This window comes from Lacerta agilis, chromosome Z (assembly GCF_009819535.1).
Source record: "Lacerta agilis isolate rLacAgi1 chromosome Z, rLacAgi1.pri, whole genome shotgun sequence".
Taxonomy (NCBI): Eukaryota; Metazoa; Chordata; class Lepidosauria; order Squamata; family Lacertidae; genus Lacerta; species Lacerta agilis.
In genome coordinates, this window is record NC_046331.1 from 42443171 (window position 1) to 42467471 (window position 24301).

Genomic DNA, 24301 nt, shown 5'->3' on the forward strand with positions numbered 1-24301 from the left:
ATTTCATGCAAATTCGAAACCCTCTTTTATTACGCATTTGCTCTCCTTTCTTTTTTGGCCACGCAGAAGCAGCCCCCGCCCATCCCTCTTTTGCTCCAGACCCAACAGGTAGCGCCAGGGGAACAGCTTTGCCCAAAGCTATTCTCCCTACCTGAACAATTTGTTGAGCGACTCTCCTGTGTTTGAAAAGAAACCCTGCAAGTTTTATCCACTCCCCTCTCTGCAGTGTAATGACCCCCCCCTCCGTTTCTTCCAGCACCTCCCTAGACTTTTACAAGAATCGTGTGTGTAGGAGCGGGGGGGGGGCCAGGGAGATTGCACGCTCCCTCCCCCAAGCGACAGCCCCACCGCCCTTTGCCTGAGTGGGGAGAACAAGAGGTGTGTGTGTAATTCTCTGCCTGCCAGTAGCATCTGAGGTGGGCTGGGTGGGCTGGAGCTATTAGGAGTGGTGGTCCCCTCCTCCTCCTCCTCCTCCTCTCCTGCTGCCTGGGAAAGGTGGAAGGAGGAGAGGGAATCTCTGGCGGTGGAGACAGAGGCAGCAAACTGCTTTTGTCTCTTGCAAACCTCCCAGCCAAGGCGAGGGAGAATCCTGCGGATGTCCAGGGGACCCCCCTCGCTTTCACTGCCCCCTTTTCTTCTGTACTAGGCAGGAGGGGGGAGAGAGAGAGAGCACCAGCCAGCGGGTTCAATACAGTCTTTGGCAGTGGTGGTGGGCTTTAAGAACCCTCCTGCACCAGGAAAAAGCACGAGGAGCCATCAAGATTTCCTTCTGATTCTTCCTTTCTTCCCCTCTTCCCCTTCTCTTCTTCCCCCCGTCCCCCTCCTTATTTATTTATTATTTTTTAAAGAAAAATACGTTTTGCTTTTAGGATTTCCCCAGTCTCTCCGACCCCCTCTTCGTTTACCCACAAAAGAAAGGTGGGGGGGGAAAGAAGGCGCTCCCATCGCTCTGTCCATATATCTCCATCCACTGCCTGCATTTCCTGGAAGTCCAGTCGGATTGTCCACACGAGGTCTCTTGGGGGGATTTTACAACCAAACTGGGATCTATGAGCGGGAAGGTGATCAAGTCAAAGGAAGAGAAAGATGCATCTAAAGGTAAGGGGCCCGGCCAGGTGTGTGCGTGTGTGCGTGTGTCTCTCTGTGTGTGTTTTGCTGACCCCTTCTCCTCCTCTTCCTCCTGCATTCTCCACAGCCCCCCACCCCGCGCAACACTCCTTTGTCTATACACCCCCCCTCCTCTCCAGAATTTCCTTTGTCTCTCTTTCTGCCTTTCCCTTTCCGTACTAAGCTCTGGGAAGAAAGAACGGGGGGGGGGGAGAAAATAAATGGGGACAACGGAAGCCTCTTTCTATCTCCCCCAGTTCACCTGCTTTAAAGCATTATTATTATTATTATTATTATTATTATTATTATTATTATTATTATTATTATTATTATTATTATTATCGCCTGGGTGGGTGGGGACTGCCTTCCCAAGGTGTTTGGGTTTGACAAGTCCTCTTCTACCCCCTTCTTTCCACCATTGTGGAGGGCGGGAAAACCACATTTGGGGGTGGGGGTGGAGGTAGACCTTTTCTAATGCTGCAGTGTCTTCCTTGGCGCTGACAGTTGGGGTGCCTTCCTTTGTGTGCGAGCGCCGCGGGGAGAGGCAGCATGTGCCTCGCCGGCTCCCGTGTTCTGCAACAGATCTGGAGGTACCAGGAAGTGTGGGAATATCAACCCCGCATAGTACACCCTCCTTTCTTGCTTTCTAATTATCATCTTGGTGGTAGCAATTGGAGCTGGGGCTGTAGTCTGATATATGTGGGGCGTGTGGTGTGTGTGTGTGTGTGTTTGCGCGTGTGATCGCAAGGGAAACGTGCGATTCCCCCCTCCTCCTGGGGTGGGTAGTAGCAGCGAACATAGCCGGCGATGCTCACTCATGCGGTGCTTGGCAAAAGTCAGAAGTCTTCACACGCGTCTCTTTCGCCCTGTCAAATAACCCTGCAAGATTCCCAGGGATCTTCAGAGGTGCCACAGATGGAGGAGGGACATAGGGTACCACCACCCCTCGTGTCCTTTCTGGCACCGCCGCCCCCTCCTCCCGGCAACTCTATGCAAAAGAGGGCCGTTTAACTACCTGGTGTTGGAGCCCATCTACTAGCGCATCTGTCAGTGTGGGTTATTCCAGCCCACACTGGAGAGGAAACAATAGGATACTGTGGCCATAGCCCCTTTTAGGCCAGGTGGCCTGGGCGTTTAGATACAGCTCTTGCAAAGAAGCGGGAGACAGGGGTGGAAGGCTGGTGGTGCGGAGTGGTGGTGGTGGGGGGCTTCTTGCAAATTGTCCACCGAAGGTTGCATGTGTCCGAAAGAGGACATGTGATGCTTTGCACCTTATCTTCCCTCTCTCAGCCACTCCCCAAACCCACACTGACTTTCAAGCTTTTCCCCATGCAAGGGACTGGATTGCTTTTCTTCTTCTTCTGAATGCATAACAATTGCCATGGAGACAAAATAGAGTTGGAGCGGGGGGCGGGGAGAGGAATGGAGATGAGGACTCTAAGAGGTTAGCGCCAACGGATTACTTTCATAGACAGCCCCACTAGCACGGAAGGTAGACCAAAGCTCTTCGTGGGCTGGGCCTGGGAGAGAGCAGGGGAAATCAGAATTGAGGAGAGAGAGCGCGCGCGCGCATGTACGTGTGTGTGTGTGTGTGTGTGTGTGTGGAAGAGTAGCGAACGATGCTTCCCAAACAATCCGTTCCACGCGCACGAGGTTGGTGCAAGGTGTCCATTGCCATTTCACTTGCTATATTTAACCTTACTAAATTTAACATGCACACACATACACGTTTGGTGCACTAGCCTCTAATCCCCCCTGTTATACAGCGCGCGCTCACGGGCACGCGCGAGCTCACGGAGCTTTTTAAATTTTGGTTCTTGAAATGAAACATCTCCATGCTGGGGATTTTTATTATGATTTTAGCCGGGTGTGCTACTGATTTTGCAGCAGTTTGTAGGTGCATAGCCCTGCACCCCGAGTGACCAGGAGCCAGTGGTTCACACGCACATACCTCGAAAAATAAACAAATTAGGGCCTAATAAAAATCGTTCGTACCTCAGACTACACAGCATAGTTGTGCCAAAAACCCTTTGTGGGTTGGTGGTTGCTAAACTGTTGTATTTCCACTAGCTTGGTCTCAAGATCTGCTTCCATTCCCCACTCCTCATTTTAGTCTAAGTGGTTTGCAGACAAACAGATTGGTGTTGAGCATCATAGGCGACATCTGTTTTTGGGGAGGAGGGGCATTATAAAGTTACCGTTTGGCCAGGTGTCGTTTTTCAGTGAAGATGAATACAGAGATGAGTGTGGGTGTTAAATCAACATGCAACCTTATAGTTACAATGAGTGGAGACTCTACTCCTACGTTCCCGAAACAGCTTGAATAAGTTGTCTTGCGGGATGAGGTTGTTGATTTTAGATGCATCCTCCCTTTGTAACCTTTCTAGTTCCAACTGTACAATTGCCCCCCCCCCGTTAATTCAATATCAATGCATGCCGTACTTTTGATATCTGTTTCTAGCTCCTTTTGCTCTGGAGAGCCGAGTATGTAAAAAACAAAACAAAAACCTTGTGCATGGTGGGGTGGATTTATCTAATTGTCCGCGTGATGTTTTCCGGCCAGCCTTTACGACCCCCAATTTGTCTGGTATTCTTTTTATCTTCTTCCTTGTATCAGTTGTTAGAATGATTCTTCCCGGAGTTTTCACGGGTGAAACAATGCCCTTCTAGGTTCCCCCGCCCACTGTTCGTCACACACAGAGTAAAGTAATTGAAATCTATGGACGTGACTAACTCCGTTAATTTTAATTTGTCTGCTCTGAGTAGAACTCAGCTGAAGTCAGACCTGTGTTGACCAGACTTTTCAGACCTGATTGGCTATTATTATTATTATTATGGCTGTTTTTGGAATTCTGTATTAAAATAGTGTGAGAAGCAATGCAAGCAGTTGGGGACTTGCTAGGGGGCTGGGTTGTTGATTATTCTTTCTTGCCTTTTTCAAGAATTTTGGTTCCACTGTAGTCCCAGATAAACTCTCCCTCCCCTGTACATTATTTCCTGTGCTGGGCAGGCCGGTTTGCTGCATGACATAATCACCATTATGAACGTTATTCAGTGTCCTTAAATATAAATTTCTTAACATCTCAGCACATGCTCCTTAATAAACCCAGTCCTGTGGTCCTTAAAGCGTGGACTCCAACATGCTCTGCACCTCGTGCACCTAATCATTCCAAAGGGTTGACTGCGCATAGTATGACAATTTTCAGACAGACTCCATCAAAACAAACAGTATGAAAAGTTAGTAGGAATGCTTCAGCAAATACAACAGTGCATCACGTCTCCAGACGTCACCCCATCTGCTGGACGTCTGGCAGCTGCATGTCTGAAAATGATTTTGCACAGAAAAGTGTTGCATTTGAAGTGATGCGAGGTTATGCCTGTGGTGTTATATATTTACAGTGGCCCATTCACACATTCGGCCTGTCATAGCTTGATGTCAGTGGTGGGTGGAGCTTTACTGGGCTTGTCTTAGAAGTGTGTTCCTTAAGATGAACTAACTCAGGACAGGCATATTCTGAGCTTTGAATCTCATCTCTCTCCCTCTCCTGATGGGTTTATAGGAAATGGCATTGACATCTTGAGGCATTACTTTGGAAGTGTTAGTGTGGTGTGGTGTGATTAGAGTGCCGGACCGGGACATGGGAGACCAGGATTCGAATCCATACTTGGTTATGAAGCTCACTGGGTGGGTTTAGGCCAGTCACTGTCTCTCAGCCTGACCTACCTTGTTGTGAGGAGAAAATGGAGAGGAGGAGTACCACGTGTGTCCCTTGAGCTCCTCAGAGGGAAAAGTGGGATATAAATGTAATAATAAATAGACAAACAAACAAACAAACAAACAAACAAACAAGCTGCTCTCCATATGGGGATGACCATGATTGATGGGGGCCCTCCTTATCCCAACCCTTCATGCCTCCCCCAATTTGTTTGCCCCAAACTTATCTTTCCTTATTGGCTAGCAATGAGTAGAGTGGAAATGAAATTAAGGTCCCAGGAGCCCTAGGAAACTGTGTTTCCCAGGGGACCTGGCCCTCATAATGCTACCGTGACCTAACAAAGGCCCCAGAAGCATCCCTTCTCCTCACTGCCACCTCATCCTGGTAAGTTTCAGTGGAAAATGTAATGGCAGTGCCCAGGGCAAAAGTAAGTAATGAGTTGGAGAGCACCTGCTTGGCATGCAGAATGTCCTGGGATCAGTTTCTCAGCATCTCCAGGCAGGGCTGAAACTTTGGAGTGTCATTGTCACTCAGTGTGTTGACAATGCTGAGCTAGTTGGACCAGCCATCTGATTTGGTATCATGTTTTTATTCATTTAAAATAAAAAAATTCCTTCCAGTAGTACCTTAGAGACCAACTAAGTTTGTTTTTGGTATGTGTATCTGAAGAAGTGTGCATGCACACGAAAGCTCATACCAGTAACAAACTTACCGGTAGTTGGTCTCTAAGGTGCTATTGGAAGGAATTTTTTTTATTTTGTTTCGACTACGGCAGACCAACACGGCTACCTACCAGTTGCAATAATACTTTGAAGCAGTATAAGGCATGTTACTAGGTGAACCCAAACTTTGGAGACTCATAAGATCTATTCAGTCATCCTCTCCACTGCTCCATCCCCATATTAGTATGACATAAGAAGGAGAGCAGGAGATGAACCCATTGGCCTCATCCCCTCTCTGTAGTTCCTGCAGCCCCCCACCCACATCTGGAGGCTGCACATCTGCAGCAGGAAGTCTCACATTTTATTTATTCACCAAAAGCATATTTAAAATGTCTTCAATCTGAAACAGGAATGAGGAACATCTGTGGACATCTGAATGTTGATGGGACTCCATCTTCCATCAACATCAGGCAGCATGGTCAATGTTCAGGGTGATGGCATGGAGTCCAACCACATCTAGAGGGCCAGTGGTTAGGCATCCCTGATCTACAATGGATATCAGGTTGGCATGCAGGAGGCACAAAAGAAACTCATCTTTCCCAACCTGTGGTGCTCTTCAAACATCTGGAGGCCACCAGATTGGTAAAGGCTGAAATAAACAGTCAAGCCAACAATCTGAATCAACAGAACATCAACCTGACCTAAATAGAAGCAACTGAAAACAAGCAGAGCATACCAAATGATGGCCAAACTTTTAAAAGTTGAAAATGCATGGGAAAAATGAATTTTGACCTGATGCTGAAATGGCTGTGATGTTGGTAACAGTCATACTTGAGAGTGTTCTGTGGACTAAAATTATACATCAGGATGAACAAAGCTGTCAATTTGGGTTTCTTGCAGGTCACATTAACACTATACTTTTAAAGCACTATGGTACCACTTCAAACAATCATGGGTTCCCCCCAAGAAATTCAGGAGTTGTAGTTTGCTAAGGGCACTGAGGATTGTTAAGAGACCCTCATTCCCCTCAGAGAGCTACAACTCCCTGTGAAGAGATACTGGTTGTTAAACCACTCTGGGAATACAGTAGTAGCTCTCTGAGGGGAATGAGGGTCTCTTAACAATCCTCAGTGCCTTTAGCAAACGATAACTCCCAAACTTCTTTGGGGGAACCCATGATTGTTTGAAGTGGTACCATAGTGCTTTAAAAGTATGATGTGAATGTGGCCTCAGTCTCTCATTTTCTGAATCCTTAGTTCAGTTCTCCACATTTCCACAGCAAAACCCCTCATGAAAATTCACCAACATTTTCATGTGGATTTATCCTAATATGAACAATTTTTAAAATGTAGCTTAGATTAATATGCACATTTTTTGCAGACAATTGTCCCTAATAAAATGCATTTTGTATGTTTTCACCAATGTATATGTCTGTATGCGCTCTTTACCATGGAATGCATATTTTTGTTCTTGTTGGTTGTTCAGAGAGGTGTGAATTTAGAGGGTTTCAGTTTGCTGATTTGTTCAGGTAGTTTCTCACTAAAATGCAAATCCCTGTTGCTTATTTCAGAGTCCTGTACTTCTGAACTTATGAGTAAGCCTCTATTGAACTCATTGGGACTTACTTCTAAAGATTCCTAGAATCATCAAATTGTAGAGTTGGAAGGAACCTGGAGGGTAATCTAGTCCAACGCTCTGCAATGCAGGAATCCCAGCTGAAGCATCCGTTACAGGTGGCCATGCAATCTCTGCTTTAAAAGCGCTAAGGAAGGAGAGTCCACCACCTTCAGAGGGAGTCTGTTCCACTGTCAAACAATTCTTACTGTCAGAAAGTTCTTCCAGGTGTTTAGTTGGAATCTTTTTTCTTGAATCCATTGGTGCACATCCTACCTTCCAGATTGGAGAAAACATGAATTCTCATGTAACAGAGGCACACTATTAATGCCTCCATCATAGCTTTTCCTGCCTCTAAAGTGGAAATAGTTGAGACTCACTCTTGCAGTATCATGCAAGTATCTTGCAGTATCATCCCAACATACGGCTCTCAACCACTAGCAACATTTAAAAAAAAAATTATCCCACATTTTCTCTGCAAAACTCAGGGTGATGTGCATGATTCTCTGACTTCTCATTTAAACCCCACAACCGCCCAGTGAAGTGGGTTCGGCTGAGAAGCAGTGATTGGCCCAAAGTTACCCAGTGAGCTTCATGGGCGAGAGCGGATTGAGTATTAGAGATAGTGGCAAAATGGAGACCACAGAATGTCCCCTTGCTCATTCAGATCCCTGTTCGGCAAGAAGCAATGTGAGAAGGCAAATCCTCCCAAAACACCATGCTTTGAAGAAAGGATTTCGAAAGTGGCAAACAACTGCTTCCTCATTTGTCCAGTGCTAACATTATTATTTGCTTCTCACTAGGGGCGTTTGAGTTCTGAGATTCTCATTCTGGCGATGTGAAGCAGTCTGCATTTGAAACTGAGGGAACTTCCAGCAGCTTTTTTTTGGATGTGCCATGGAATGATGAGAGCCCACTTTTTTGAAGAAAAGTTTTCCAATACCCTTGTACAAATGCCCATTCTAAATTTGCTTTTTGGCACCCAGCCTTTTGAGTTCTAATGAAGAAAAGTACTATGTCCCTCCCTGTTAGTGAATTTTGCTGTCTTTCCCCCATGTCTTCTCCATGAGGGATTGCTCAGTCAGCAGAGTATGAGACTATTGATCTCAGCGTCGTAGGTGCAGGGGGTTGGACTAGATGACCCTCGTGGTCCCTTCCGACTCTACAGTTCTATCATTCTATGAACCTTGCCCCACCCTCCCAGAACAGGAGAGATAGTCATATGGTTTGTCGGGTTTTAATGGGAACCCAACTTGCCCTTCCCAGGCCAAAAGAAGAAGTGAAAAGCAGCTCTCCTTTGAAATTCACACCTCTAATTTTTGCACGGCAGTTCTCCAGCCGAAGAATGCACATAAAAATGCAGAGATCACAGTAGTGTTCATTGGATCTGTTTGTACCCTAAATAGGCAAAGCGGGACCCTCCTGGTGGCTCAGAAATAAAACTGCTAGCACATTTGCCAAGCTAAGCAGGGACAAGTATGGTTTCAAACTGGATGGTGGGACCATGTGTTGATATTCCTGCATTGCAGGGGGTTGGACTTAATGGCCTCGGGAGCTCTTCCAACTCTACAGTTCTATGATTTGGGGGTAGTTTTTCACGGTACTAAGTTCTGCTTCAGCTGAAAGTTCTGCTTCAACTGAAAGCTTTTCAAAGTTACACAGACCATTTAGGATATCTTAATGTCTGCTGGTTGCACTGCTAGACCTGACATAATCAGCATTTGTACAACCTCATTATATGGCCTCATTTGGTAAAGCAAAGAGACAGAAGTTAATTTTTTTGTCTAGCCTGTATGGCTAAGGGGATCCAACAGCATATTAGCTTCAGTACAGAGAGCTCCAGGAAGACGTGGCAGATATTTTAAAGAGCATTGCAACTGAGGATGTGTTCTTTGAACTTCAAACATCACAGGCAGGCTTAGAGCACGGAGATAAACCCACATTATCAATTTATGGGATGAACATACCCTTCAAAGGGGCAGGCAGCCTCGTAACCATTTCAATCAGGCTCTCTCCTCTGCCTCACCCCCCCCCCCAGCAATATTTTCATGGCAATGGACAGGTGTTATTTATTTGTGTATGTATTTATTTGGGCGAGTTCTATTTTGCATTGTGTCAAAAGACCTCGGGACGGACAAGGTTTAAAATGTAAAAATCAAAGCAAGGTGTCCATTAGTCTGAGTATTTTGACACCATAGGTCAAAGATTGTGTTACCCATAAGTCTGACAGAAGAGAAATAACTTCAGCTGGCCCCCCAAAATAGCCAGCGTTGGTGCCAGCTGAACTTTGGGGTATAGGGCAGACTGTTTCAAATCTGAGAAGGCCCTGCCTGTAAGTCCTGTAAGTCTTGTAAGTTCTAAAGCTATGTGCCTTGCAAAAAGTTAGCTCCACTAACAGCGTTTCCTCAGCTAACCATGGAGCCCAGGAAGGGCTGTATGGTGTGCTGTGTTGTTTGGGTAGATGGATCCAAAGCCATGGAGGGCTTTATCAATCAAAACTAAAGATATAGAATTGGGGCTGTTGACAAGATGGCAAATGGTGAAATGCCACAGTTCTATGATCCTGCACCATCAGGTCCATGAAGACATGCTCATTGTATTTTGCAGCAGCTGCAGCCTCCAGGCCATCTTCAAAGGCAGCTCCACATAGAGTGAATTACAGTAGTCCAAACAGGAAGTTTAACTATGGCTAGGCTAGCCTTGCCCCAGCTGGACCAGCTGGAGCTAGGAACAGGAACTCTGTGCCACTGAGGTAACTTAGGCCTCCAGCAACAAATTAGAATCTCATACCCTCTAACATTTCTCCAATGAAAATAGGAACATCCCATTCCATAATGATAATTTTACTATTTATACTCCGCCATCTTACTGGGCTGCCCCAGCCACTTCTCCAGAAGAGGGCACCTTCCTAATTTCCACCCCTGGGGATTGGCCATCCATGATGCCCCCATTTTGTCAGGCTTCAACAAGACCAGTTTAAGAAAGGCAGCATGAGCTGTTGCTGAAGACCATTGTGAACAGAAGTACATATTATGTAGCAAATGCGGGCGCACCCATTTGTGTCCTAAGAAAAGCAAGGTATTATGACCTGGTGTAAATTCTGCAAACCCATATTTTTTGCACCTGGGCTCTGACTTGAGAACCAATTCTGGCTTGGGGAGAGATGGACTTGGTAGGATGCTGAAAGGGGAGAACTGGCAGTTGTGGATCGAGTTAAGAAGTACTTCTCCCTCTTTTGAAGTGCTAGAACTGAGATCAGTCCAATGAAACTGAGTGTTGGATGATTCAGGACAGAGAATCATAGAATCATAGAGTTGGAAGAGACCACAAGGGCCATCCAGTCCAACCCTCTGCCACGCAGGAAACACCATCAAAGCATTCCTGACAGATGGCTGTCAAGCCTCCGCTTAAAGACCTCCAAAAAAGGAGACTCCACCACACTCCTTGGCAGCAAATTCCACTGTCCAACAGCTCTCACAGTCAGGAAGTTCTTCCTAATGTTTAGGTGGAATCTTCTTTCTTGTAGTTTGAATCCATTGCCCTGTGTCCGCTTCTCTGGAGCCGCAGAAAACAACCTTTCTCCCTCCTCCATATGACATCCTTTTATATATTTGAACATGGCTATCATATCACCCCTCAACCTTCTCTTCTCCAGGCTAAACATACCCAGCTCCCTAAGCCATTCCTCATAAGGCATTGTTTCCAGGCCTTTGACCATTCCAGCTTGTCAGTATCCTTCTTGAACTGTGGTGCCCAGAACTGGACACAGTATTCCAGGTGAGGTCTGACCAGAGCAGAATATAGTGGTACTATTACTTCCCTTGATCTAGACGCTATACTCCTATTGATGCAGCCCAGAATTGCATTGGCTTTTTTAGCTGCTGCATCACACTGTTGACTCATGTCAAGTTTGTGGTCTACCAAGACTCCTAGATCCTTTTCACATGTACTGTTCTCAAGCCAGGTGTCACCCATCCTGTATTTGTGCCTTTCAGTTTTTTTGCCCAAGTGTAGTACTTTAAATTTCTCCCTGTTAAAATTCATCTTGTTTGCTTTGGCCCAGTTCTCCAATCTGTTAAGGTCATTTTGAAGTGTGATCCTGTCCTCTGGGGTATTAGCCACCCCTCCCAATTTGGTGTCATCTGCAAACTTGATCAGGATACCCTCAAGCCCATCATCCAAGTCATTGATGAAGATGTTGAATAACACTGGGCCCAAGACAGAACCCTGTGGCACCCCACTAGTCACTTCTCTCCAGGATGAAGAGGAGCCATTGATGAGCACCCTTTGGAAAGAAAGTACTTCACAAAGCAGCATAGTTAATCTACCTCCCGCAAGAGGTAGTGAAGTCCACAAACTTGGATGGCTTTAAAAAAAAGATTAGATAAATTCATGGATTTTTAAGGCTATCAGTGGCTGCCATCCATGATAAGCTGTATCATGCCTCTATCCAAATTCAACACCCTGTTCTACTGTGGCCACCCAAATGCCCCTGGGAAGCAGGACCGGAACACAGCAGCACTTACCCTATCTGCAGTTCCCAGCAGCTGTTACTTCCCTGGGGTCAAGAAGAAATCACAGTCCAAATGTTTTGTGCTATATAAACTCTTCAGATCTGGTTTTCATCCCCTCCCTCCTTCACTTTTTATTTCATTTCATTTGTGCCCAGCCTTTCCTTACAAATCTATAAGGCAGGCAACTACAATAAAACCCACAATGAAAATTGTGACATAGCAAGCACTATAAAAAACCATAACGTGGGGGAGAATCAAACAGGAATATATAAAAATAGCAGCCAGAAAATGTATAATTGAAAGATACAGGTTGAAGCACAGAGCAGCAGAGAAAGCCAAGCAGCTTTGCAGGCCATGCGCTTGTTTTTGAAGGTAAGGTTTTCTTGCCTGCTGGTGGAAGGCCATCAGCGAAGCAGCACCTTTGGTATTTACAGAACACAGCCCCTAAGAGGGCCCTGTCTAATGTTCTGACAAATGCACATCAGATGCTGTGACAAGAGAGAGTCAGCAGTAAATCATACCAAGCAAGTGGAGTTAACTCTTTATTAGCAAAAGGATCTGCACAGTGTCAGGCCTAATAAGCACAGCAGCTCATCCCTGGTAGGTCTTGCCCCATGGATCAGTAGCTGAGACTGAAGGTCAGTGCCTCCCCATAGCTGCTTAAGTTCCTTCCTCTCCAGGTATTTCTCCAAGCAACCTGAGACCGTGCCTGCATGAAACTAACCACTCCTCTGCCCACTTCATACCTCTTCTGGTCCTAGAAGACCAGTGGGGAGGGGAGCTTGCATCAGGAGGGGGAGACAACCTGGCTTCTTCACTGGCCTGACTCATCTCTGTCTCCTGGCCTCCCTTCTCTCACTTTCCAGCTTTGGCTTCTGCCCCTGATTCTGAACTTCTCCCTGCCACAGACTCTGCTTGCTCACTAAACCCTGTTATCTCTTCAGCCTCTGACACTTCCGCTTCCCAGTTTTCTTCCTTTGACCACTTATCATCATCCCACCACCAATCCCCAGGCTCCAAGCTGTTTTCCCTTGGGGATTCCCCAGCTGGTTCCTCCCACCATTCCTCTGCATCCAGCCAGTCCATGACATGCTGACAGATGAGGAGAAGCATCATTCTGGGAAATCTCAGCATCCAGGAACCATGCCCCCACCTGCTCTCTGTCCCCCTCCCCGCTGGAGCTTGAAGCTCTGCCACTGAGCACAGGGAAAATTTTCAAGCTCAAGGACCATGTGCCCTTTGAAGGAATCTTCTGGGGACCACAAGCCAGTGGTGGACAAAGCCAGAGGCAAAAGTGGATGGAGAGACAAATGTGATGGAGACTAGTTGCTACACCCTGTTCACACAGCTCTCTCTCTCCTCAACACATGCAAGCAAGAGGAGTTTGAAGACACATTTTACTCAGGCAAGGCACACAAGGTGAGCACAAAGCATGGGGCAATGAGGGGCCCAGCTCAGTGAGATTTAGCTGTGGAAGAGACGTAGTGTGTGGGGAAAGACTGGCAGTCAATGCATAACTAGGGTTGCCAGACCCCCTGGCTGACCTGAAGTCTCCAGGTTTGCCTGCCCCTTCCTCTCAGGTTACAGGAAGAAGGCTTGAACCTCCAGGTGGGTGAGAGTGCCTTCTCTACCAAGCCTCCCTAAGCAGGTGAGAAGGAATGGTCCTCTCACTTCAGCTGGACACCCACTTTAGCTAGGGTTTCTATCTTAATTTCCAACCAATTTACATTTTTGCTCATTTGCCAGTCTTTGTGGCTTTTATTTGAATGACACATTCTCAGAGACTGTAACTGATGCTTAATGTGTCATGCTTAATGATGTCACTGGGGCGACTGCTTGTGATACCACTGTAGGCTACCCCTAGGTCTCAGGTTTGGACCCTAAAATCTCAGGGTCCAGGATGCTCCTGAGCTGGGAATTGTATGTGCAAACACTGTAACACTTCCAAGTGTCCCTATTTTCCAGGGGTGTCCCTGATTTAGAGAAGCCATCCCGGTTTCTGATTTGATCCCAGAATGTCCTGCTTTTCCTTAAGATTTCCCTATTTTCATTGGAGAAACGTTGGAGGTGCCTGAAGGCAATCCTGTAAAGGGAAGGGTTTTTTTTTTTTAAAGTTTAGTGTTTTATAATGTTTTTATATATGTTGGAAGCTGCCCAGAGTGGCTGGGGCAACCCAGTAAGATGTGTGGGGTATAAACAGTAAAAGTATCATTATGGAATGTGATGTCCCTATTTTCATCAGAGAAATGTTGGAGGGTATGGTATAATAATAATAATAATAATAATAATAATAATAATAATAATTTATTTGTACCCCGCCCATCTGGCTGGGTCTCCCCAGCCACTCTGGGCAGCTTCCAACAAATATTAAAATACGTTAAAATATCACAGATGAAAAACTTCCCTAAACAGGGCTGCCTTCAGGTATTTTTTAAATGTCAGATAGTTATTTATCTCTTTGACCTCTGATGGGAGGGTGTTCCACAGGGCGGGCACCACTACCGAGAACGACCTCTGCCTGGTTCCCTGTAGCTTTGCTTCTCGCAGTGAGGGAAGTGCCAGAAGGCCCTCGGCGCTGGATCTCAGTGTCTGGGCTGAACGATGGGGGTGGAGATGGTCCTTCAGGTATGCAGGACCGAGGCTGTTTAGGGCTTTAAAGGTCAGCACCAACACTTTGAATTGTGCTCAGAAACGTACTGGGAGCCAATGTAGATCTCTCAGGACCGGTGTTATATGGCCCGGCGGCCACTCCCAGTCACCAGTCTAGCTGCTGCATTCTGGATTAATTGCAGTTTCTGGGTCACCTATAAGGTATCCGCACATAGAGCACATTGCAGTAGTCCAAGCGGGAGATAACTAGAGCATGTACCACTCTGGTGAGACAGTCTGTGGGCAGGTAGGGTCTGAGCCTGCGTACCAGATGGAGCTGGTAGACAGCTGCCCTGGATACAGAATTAAACTGTGCCTTCATGGACAGCTGTGAGTCCAAAATGACTCCCAGGCTGCGCACCTGGTCCTTCAGGGGCACAGTTACCCCATTCAGGACCAGGGAGTCCCCCACACCCACCCGCGCCCTGTCCCCCCAAAACAGTACTTCTGTCTTGTCAGGATTCAACCTCAATTGTTAGCTGCCATCCATCCTCCAACCGCCTCCAGGCACTCACACAGGACCTTCACCGCCTTCACTGGTTCTGATTTGAAAGAGAGGTAGAGCTGGGTATCATCTGCATACTGATGAACACCCAGCCCAAACCCCCTGATGATCTCTCCCAGGGGCTTCATATAGATATTAAAAAGCATGGGGGAGAGGACGGAACCCTGAGGCACCCCACAAGTGAGAGCCCAGGGGTCTGAACACTCATCCCCCACCACCACTTTCTGAACACGTCCTAGGAGAGAGGAGTAGAACCACTGTATAACAGTGCCCCCAGCTCCCAACTCCTCTAGACGGTCCAGAAGGATGTTATGGTCAGTGGTAACAACTCTCACCTTTGTCCCTAGCCCGCCGGAAATCATTGACCAGCGTGACCAAGGCAGTTTCAGGAATATGGCAGGTTCCAATTTGTCTCCCACAAGGCACCTGCTATCAGGACAAATTCTCTCCCGACTCTTCCCTCCAAATGCCAATCTTATTAGTGCAATAAAAAGCTTAACATTTGTTCTAGGAAGTAATACAGAATTAGCAGAACTATAACACGCAATTTGTCTTTCAGATCTGTGTTTCATATCTCTAGTCAAAAAAGCCACACCTTTATACTAAACAAGAGGTTCTGCATCAATCTTTTCCAAACAGTGCTGTGTTGTCAGCTCCGAACATCCTGTTCTATGAAGACTGCTTGTTTTAAATGTCCAAGCCAGGTGTTTGTGGTGTTTTAAATAGGCTGTTCATCATTAAAACTAGAAACATTTAAATCACTGCTGCCATTAATTGTAGAGACAATATTCCACAGAAGTCCAGTCGAAAATTCCCTTAGACTCTAATGGTATCATACTATTCATGTTTACTCAGAATCCAGTGGGGCTTTCTCCCAGGTAAGCATGCATAAAATTGCAGCCTTAGGGATCCAGGACATATAAGATGCTGATGGAAAATTAAAAATTAGTTGTGTATATAAAAAACCTGTCCTTTCATGAAGAAATCATATTACTTGTTTCCAAAATTTCATTATGAAGGGACAAGACAAGAATATATTATTGAAAGAAGCAGAGAATTAGAAATTGGCTTCCTCAGCAATTGTGCTTTGCCAAATTGTATACAGTGGTACCTTGGTTTATGAACTTAATCTGTTATGGAAGTCTGTTCTTAAACCAAAAGCGTTCTTAAACCAAGGTGGGCTTTCCGTAATGAGGTGTCCCGCCATCGGTGCCCTTCCACCATTTGGTTCTTAGACCGAGGTAAAGTTTGCAAACCGGGACACTACTTCCGGTTTTGTGGAGTTCGTAAACTGAATCGTTCATAAACAGGGCTGTTCTTAAACCGAGGTACCACTGTAGTTGCTTTTGTTTTTGTTTATATAGCACTAGCAAGGTTTCCTCCAGATGTTGTTGGAGTACAACTCCCATCACCCCAGATCATTGGCCATGCTGGCTGGAGCTAATGGGAGATGTAGTCCAATAACATCTGGAGGACATCGCATTGGCTACATCTGATATAGTCAGCCTGTTGGAACTGAATTTTATAAAAATGTATCGTTCAAATTAGCATGAATTCAAGCCATTAGTTTCCACATCCACTTCTATTCCTGCCAGAAGAACATTAATTCCCAGATCACAGTTCTCTTCACCTGATGAGTTTATCTACATTAAAAAGAAGTATTCCAAAATTACACCTCTTGGCTAGGTCACATAATCTTTGCAAAGTACTCTGAAGAGCAATATAAATACTAATAGTTCTTTGAATAACAATTTGTTGAAGAAGATCTGTAATTAAGATAATAATGTAGGAAGAGTCATGAGCACATAAAAAGTGTCCTACTGGACCACCCAATCTCCAGCCATTGTGGCTAGTAGTGGCCATTAATAGCTTACCCTCTGTGAATTTGCCCAATCCTCAAAAGCCAGCCAAATTGGAGGCCATCACTTTCCCACTGGATCAGACTAAAAACCTGTCTAGTTCAACATTCTTCTCTTAGCATCCATGGAAGATGCAAAGGGTGAGATCCAACAGTGGCTCTCCAATTCCAGCCCTGTGCAACGCTAAAATTTGGAGCGTTCCCCAGCTGGTGCCTCCTACCATTCCACTGTGTCCAGCCAGTTGGTGACAGATGGGGCCACAATTCTTTAGACTGGGGAGGGGAAGCTCAGGTCCAAGGGTCAAACATGGTTCTCCAGGCCTCTATCTCTGGCCCTTGTAACTCTGTTCAGGCTACACACATTGCCCAGCTGCACTCTTCTCTGTGTTTTCACCTGTTCTTGAACTCTGACAATGACTATTTTTTAAAAAAATATATATTAGTTTTTAAACAAATACAATAATCATTAGACACGTATCCAGCAGTACATCTAATGGTGTTTGTTTTTTCCATTGTCCCTACACATACATATTCAACATTCAAACATATTACTTAATGTAACCTCTTCACTGAGAATTTTCAGCAGTTGGTATAACAAGGTCTTGGTTTTGGTCATTAACATAGTTAAAGAAAGGGGTCCATGTTCCCTGGAAGTCGTCTCTATTCGCTATGCCTTTAATTGCTCTGTGTGTCTGGTGAGACGCTCAGACATCGCTATATCCCATATCTTATGTTCACATATGTTCAGGGGTATTTCAGTCTTGTCCTTCCATTGCTGAGCTATTGGTAAGCATACTGTAGCCAGTAAGAAGCCTACTAGTTCACTGTGGTGCAGGGCATAGCCAGGGGGGTTAATAAAAAATAAAAATAAAAATAAAAATACTTAATTAACTGACCAATTGTGTCACAGATAACTCGGTTCTCCCCCCCCCTTCCCCAACACAAAGCCTGCCCCACCTAAAATAAATCTTGGCTATGCCCTTGGGGTGGAGCCTAAGTCTATGTCCAAAGATAGGAGGGCTAAGGCAGGATTTGGAGAAAGGGGTTGGCTTGTAATTGCAGTTATAATTGGGAATACTCTATTCCAAAAGTTTTTAACATGGCGGCGTTTCCACCAAACATGAATAAATGAACCAAGCTAATGACTCTTGCTTTCTCTGATGGAGGATAGAGACAGGTGTGTGAGTCTTTGATGAAAGCAGCCTATGGTGAAATGGTAAAGTGTAGACTTGTTGCTCCTCCCACTTTTCCCCCTGGCCCCTCGCATCACTGGCATGTGGCCCTATAAGGATGACCTGAAGGGGATGTGGCCCTCAGACTGAAAAAAGTTTCCCCAACTTTGCTTTAGACATTTGAAGGCAGCTAGTGAGACTAGCCTTCCTTCCAAGTGGCCTTGCTTCCCTGACTATTATAGACGAATTTCAGTCTACATGGAAACGAGCAGTGGAAAATATAATACAGTAACAACTTTAGGATTCAATCCACAGATCCTACTCAACGTGGGGCATGAACAAGCAAAAAAACAATATTAAACAGCGTGTGGTAGATATAGAACGACAGGTAAACCTAGCCAGGTCCCCAAAAAATTTAATTAGCGAAACTAGAAGATACTTGACTTCCCAAATGCCATACATAGCTAATCTCGAAATACCAAAACAATGAAGGGCTTTCACTTTGGCCCGTTGTCAGACCCTCCCTTCAGCAATTCAGGAAGGCCATTATAGGAAGATATCTTACGAGGAGAGGAAATGCCCATGTGGCTCTGGGCAGCAGGAAACAACGGAACATGCCCTTCTTCATTGCCAGTATTATATAGACATTCGAACTAGGTTTATCCAACCCATCTTATGTAAGTTTCCTGGGCATTCAGAAAAAACACAACATCTCCCTATTACTACAGGACGAGAGCCCAGAAGTCACATATTCAGTAGCCAAATTTTGCGCTGCCACGATAGATATTCAACGAAGAATGGTCTATGCTACAATGCAATCCTAAACTGAAGGCCCATATTGTTAGATCTGCACTTCTGAAGCCCACCCCATATAGCTGTGTTAACTGATCTTTTAATTTTTCTTATAAATTTTTACTCATCCATTATCTATGCTTAATTAAGTATTCTATGTATATGTTTAAATCTACGTTTGGTTCTTGCTCCTATTTATTTAATAATTATTAGATTCATACTGTCCTGCTATTTATTTAGATGTTTTGCTTATGCTGGTCTATGACCGTAATAAAGTACTTGAACTTGAAGGCAACTAGTATCATGTGTCCTCTTAACATTATCTGCTCCAAGCTAAACTTAGCCAGCCCTTTCAACAGTTCCTCCTAGATATAAAAATTGCAGACAGAAGAGACATCTCTTGGAGTGGGGGGGGGGAATTTCTCTCCCTCCTGATATACAAACTTGTGCAGATTTTACCAATTTAGTATCTGATGAATCAATCACAACTCATATGATTAACTAAGTTCCCTTTCATCAGATGACAGCTCTAGTAAATGTGCAATGGGCTGAAATACTACAGCCAGGTCCAGTGCCAGATTTACGTATAAGCTAAACAAGTTATAGTTTAGGGCCCCACTCTCTTGGGGGCCCCCCAAAAAAATTAAAGAAAAAAAACTGGATGTACATTCCCAAAATATAAGATAAAAAACAAATAAAATAAAACCTACATGCAGCAACAGTGTTTTGTGTTGTGTAGGCTCCTATGATGTAAATAATGGGCCCCGCCTGCTAGCCTGCTCCCTAAAATATCACGGGTTTGCTCATTTCTATATATAGGGTGCCTACATTCTGCATGGATGGGTTGCATGGTCCATATAGTATATATTCAACACAAAAAACAGTGAGGACAGCTGGACATATAAAAGGCCCCATCACCTTCAGTAGCTTAGGGCCTCATCAAACCTAAATCCAGCCCTGACCAGATCAGAGCTGGGTTGAAAATAAACTGTGGGGATGAAGTCAGAGGGTTATGCCCTTCTATTGACATGAACAACTGATCTTTTGTTCTAGCAATACAGGTGGAGTGTCTGCATGTTTCCCCAACTTTACCTTTGTCAAAAGGTTTGCTGCTTTTGGATTTTGCAACCAGGAGTAGAGCTGGTGGTAAAGCAAGCAGATTTCATCAGTGTCAAGAATTTGACATCTAACCTAAGTCTTGAATCATGATTGATAGGCGCTCGGCTACAGGGAGCCACCTCCTGCGTCGGCAAGTGTTTAATATTAAACATTGTGGGCGATGAGAACAGATGTTCACCTCTGCAATTTGAAATTCAGATCCATCCAAATTTCCCTTTGAAGTTGGTGGGAGTTTGAAAGTCTGTCTCTCTAGGATTTCACCCCCTTCTTACTTAGTGATATATTGTTAACATAGTGGTGCTTGCAGTATTTACAGGAACAACGGCATTTCTGACTCATCATCTCTAATTGCATTTGCTGCTGCTGCCAAAATCAAATAACTTGTTGCTTTGGAAGATGAAGCTGCATTGGGAAGGGCCCTGCACCTGACATGCCAGTTTGTGACACACACACACACACACACACACACACACACCTGACACTTTTACATTAGGTAAAAAGCAGAGCCATAAGTGATACCACAGGGAGGCAAGTGCCCTCCTTACAAGTAGCCCATGTCCTTCGCGCATTATAACTTATTCATAAACTGGCTCGCCATAAGGCTGCAATGCTAAGTATGCTTATTTCAAAGCTTCTTAATGGCAAATTCCTGCACAGCATCAATGGGTAGCACCTGACTAAGTAAACCTTAGAGTCAGTGCTTTTCTTCTAGGAAAAAAAGGTGCTGGTACTGCGTAGCATTGAGCACTCCCAGAAATAAAGCACTCCTCAGAGTAGACCCATTTAAATCAGTTAACCTAATTCCATTGATTTTTGAAAGTCTGCTCTGAGTACTATTTAGTTGGATACTAGCAATAGCTACTAGCGATCTTGGCTATATAGTGCCTCCAAGATCTGGCTATGATTGCTGAGGATCAATAGAGTGAGAGCCATTGTTCTTATTTCTGACTTGCAGGCTATATTTGGCATCTCGCTGGCTACTGAATCCTGCTGAATTTTAAAGGCTGATTCTAAACTGATGCTCTTGACTGATTTATCTGTTCATCTGTTTTGACTGATTGATTGTTGATTTTATTACTTAGTTGTAAAAAAATAAAAATAAAATACTGTAATCAATCAATCAAACAAACAAACAACATTGCAATCCTAAGTGTGTCCACTCAGAAGTAAACCCCTCTTAGTTCAAAGGAACTAAATTCCAGGTAAGTGCTTATATAGTTTGTAGTCTAGACTCATAACAAGGGAGACACAAGATCAAATTCTGGTGCACTGGATTGCGTTAAGCAAATCACTGATGTCACAACCTAACACCTCTCATAGGGTTTTGGATGGGGTGAGCTTGGATGACTCCATTTATGTTTCCAGGAAAGACTTTATGGTTGAATTTACATCTAAATATATAAATTAGGAAGTGCACATTTTAGGCAAGCTGGTGTCCTCTTTGCCTGCTTTTGTGTGTGATGCATTTCACCTCTTCTGGCAATTCATAACAAAAGTGACCACCTGTGCTCATTATTTCTTCTAGTCAATGAATCCCCAGCACAAGTGCTTGCAGCCCGTTAGGCTGATAACTCGTGTCAGCTAAATTTGCAAGCCTGGATTCAGCAAAATGTGATCACTTAATAAATGCACACTGCTTATCTTCCTCTGGATGGTGTTATGGTAGCTGGAATTTTGCCAGCTCATTTTCATTGGGCTGGGGTAGGGGAGGAAGACACAAAATCTGCCATTGCATAGTGTGGTGACAATTAGCTGACATTTCACTCACTGGCTCAATCATTCTCCTGTGGATTTATTCTCTCTGTTAATACATTTCTTTGCAATTGGTGCTTCAGTCTTATCGTAGCACATCTTGTAAAGAGAGCTCACTGCCTCTGGTAGAATCAATCTTTTAAAATTCTGCTACTGTTCTCCCATTCAGCTAATTTTGCTTTTAGCTGGCTTACAATTCCAAATGAGGCCAATGGGTGGGGAACCTTTGGTGCTCTAGAAGTTGCTGAGGTGCAACTCCTATCAGCCCCAGCAAGCATGGCCAGTGGCCAGGGATGATAGGGGTATAGTTCAGTAACATCTAGAACAAGGCCCGCATGTGGCCCTCAATGTCTTTTTGGGTAGCCCTCAACAACATTTGATGCCCCCCCTCTGTAACCATCGCAATACTTTCCCAAAGCCTGGTAAGCAAGGCACTTGGTTTTGGGGATACTGCATAAAGACTCTGACAGGGTCCTAGAGTCCTCCAGTCTCCTCCCCAGAGCCTAGTTAGCACTTTCCCTGCTTTGGGAAGAAGATGGGAGGGCTCTAGGACCCTGCCAGAGCCTTACACCTCTTTTCCAAACCCTGGTGCCTTGCCTATTTGGCTTTGGGAAGGCAGCATGAGGGCTCAGGGCCATGGGCCACGGGAGAAGAAGGTGGGATACAAATGCATTTAAATAAATAAATATTGTTTCTGGGTCAAATGGGGATACAGGAGACAGAAATGAATATAGGCAGGTAGCCTTGTTGGTCTGCCGTAGTCGAAACAAAAAACAAATAATTTTTTTCCCCTTCAGAGAAACCAGTAGGAGAACACTTTAGTCTCCCAGGACATTCTATACAAGATCTCAAAGTAGCTGTCTTATTACAAAGGAATTTCAGAAATAGACTGGAAAGAGAAGTTGCTGAATTGCAAGTTATTACCAAACTTAAAACCATGGAGAGACCTGGTCTGAATAGAGACATTGGATTCTTATCTCAATATACATGATAAAGCTATTTTTAGCCATCTCACCCCTTGCTTTTTCCTGTAAGACCAATTGCAGTCGTTAACAGTCATCAACAGGTTTCCCACACCCATCAGCCAATCACCCATTCCCACCACCCTTCTGAGCAATACCCCTCCCCACCCTCTCACTATATATAAGGGTCTGGTGACTTCTGTTTCAGTGTATCTTAAGAAGTGTGCATGCACACGAAAGCTCATACCAAGAACAAACTTAGTTGGTCTCTAAGGTGCTGCTGGAAGGAATTTTGTTTGTTTGTTTCGAGAAACAAATATTTGTCTTTAGAAGACTGTGCTACCTATGGGTTTGGTGGGGTTTGTATGTTTTCCAAACCCTGCCAAACCTCTTTAACCTGGGTCAGTAATGGTGCAAAATACGTGTGTGGCGTATACCATAGGAAGTGATGTCTCTTCCAAATTACTTCCAACTCCTTTAAGCACCATTGTCTGTTTCAATTCATAGCACGGCTTTTGTACAGTACTTTGCTTTCTGAAAACCTAAAGCTGGGATCACTAATTGTACAGTTAATTAAGCAAAAAGCTTGTTAAAACCAATACACAATTTGTTTCTTTTAGATGCATTTGATGGTGTCGTGTTAGGTATGCTAACTGGACATTTGAGTCATATCTCATGTCTGTGTACAGGGAGAATAACTGTTTATTTATTTATTTATTTTTACACGAAAGCTCCTGAAAATCTCAATAATTATTCATCTGTGACTCACCTGTCTTTGTTTCTCATTATTTACTGAGGCTCATGAAGTACTGTGTAGGTTTTCATAGGCAGAATCAGTTACCCCCCTCAAAATGCTATGATTTCGAATTCATGAAAAGGCAGAAAATTAATCCATCAAAAAGTTATTTAATGGAAAGACAGCTCTTTCTAGGTGTCTGTTGTGCAGCTTCTGGGGATCATTTCACATCTCAAACAGCAAGTGAAAAAAACAACAACTCTGTTCTTGGACTACATAATCTGAGACAGAAGATTAGGGATAATATATTTTGAGTGTGTCCCCTTGAAAACAAAACCCCTGTGCCATATTGCAAACATTCAAAGGACAAGGCTAGTTAAGAGCTCCTGCACTTGACATATAAAAAACTTTAAGTGTGCCCTGCGACAAAATGTTGCAGTATGGAACATTTCTATTTAGGAATGGCTTCCTGGTGAGGTGTGCCCATATTCATCATTAGTAACTTTGAGAAAGAATTTGTAAACATTCCTGTTTTCCTTAGGAGAAAGAATACTGTTCTTGGGCATCCCGAGATCATTTGATGAAAGAATGTTCTTAACCATAATCTACTTTTAGAATGTTTTTTGACAGAAAGTGCTTTTAGAATTCTTAAAAACTTTTTTGTTTTTACTTCTTGCTGTCTCAGGCTCCTTGGAGAGGAATGGCAGGGTATAAATTCAATAAATAATATTCACAATAATAATAACCTAGCTTTGTTCACTTGGGCGGGGGGCATAGGCAAGCTAAATCTGAGAACAAAAGAAATCTAGAATTTGCCTAATACCACATCAGACCATTGGCCTACTAAGCTCAGTAAGTCATACCTCATGTTGCGTACGCTCCGTGTTGCGTACATTCAGGATATGCACTCCCACACCCTGGAAGTGTTTTCCGGAGCGAAGGTGACCGCTGGATGCGCAGAACGCTTCTGTGCACTTCGCGCATGCGCAGAAGCGCTCAAATCACACAACGTCTGGGTTTTCAGTTTTTTTTACGTGTGTTCAAGTTATGCACACCCATGTTATGCATGGCGACCCGGAATGGATCGCGTGCGTAACCCGGGGTTCTACTGTACTGTCTACACTGACTGGCCACAGCTCACTA

The 24301-nt window shown here is 44.5% G+C and overlaps 1 protein-coding gene across 2 annotated transcripts in view; it reads left to right on the forward strand.

Annotated features, from left to right (window-relative positions):
• The first annotated feature begins 873 nt into the window (after positions 1-873).
• Positions 874-24301, forward strand: part of FGF13 (fibroblast growth factor 13) — a 219264-nt gene continuing 195836 nt past the window's right edge. For both annotated transcript variants that reach the window (XM_033137060.1, XM_033137062.1), the window contains exon 1: positions 874-1098. In XM_033137060.1, the coding sequence (XP_032992951.1) occupies positions 1050-1098 (49 nt within the window). In that variant the 5' untranslated portion in view covers positions 874-1049. The remainder of the gene's footprint in view (positions 1099-24301) is intronic.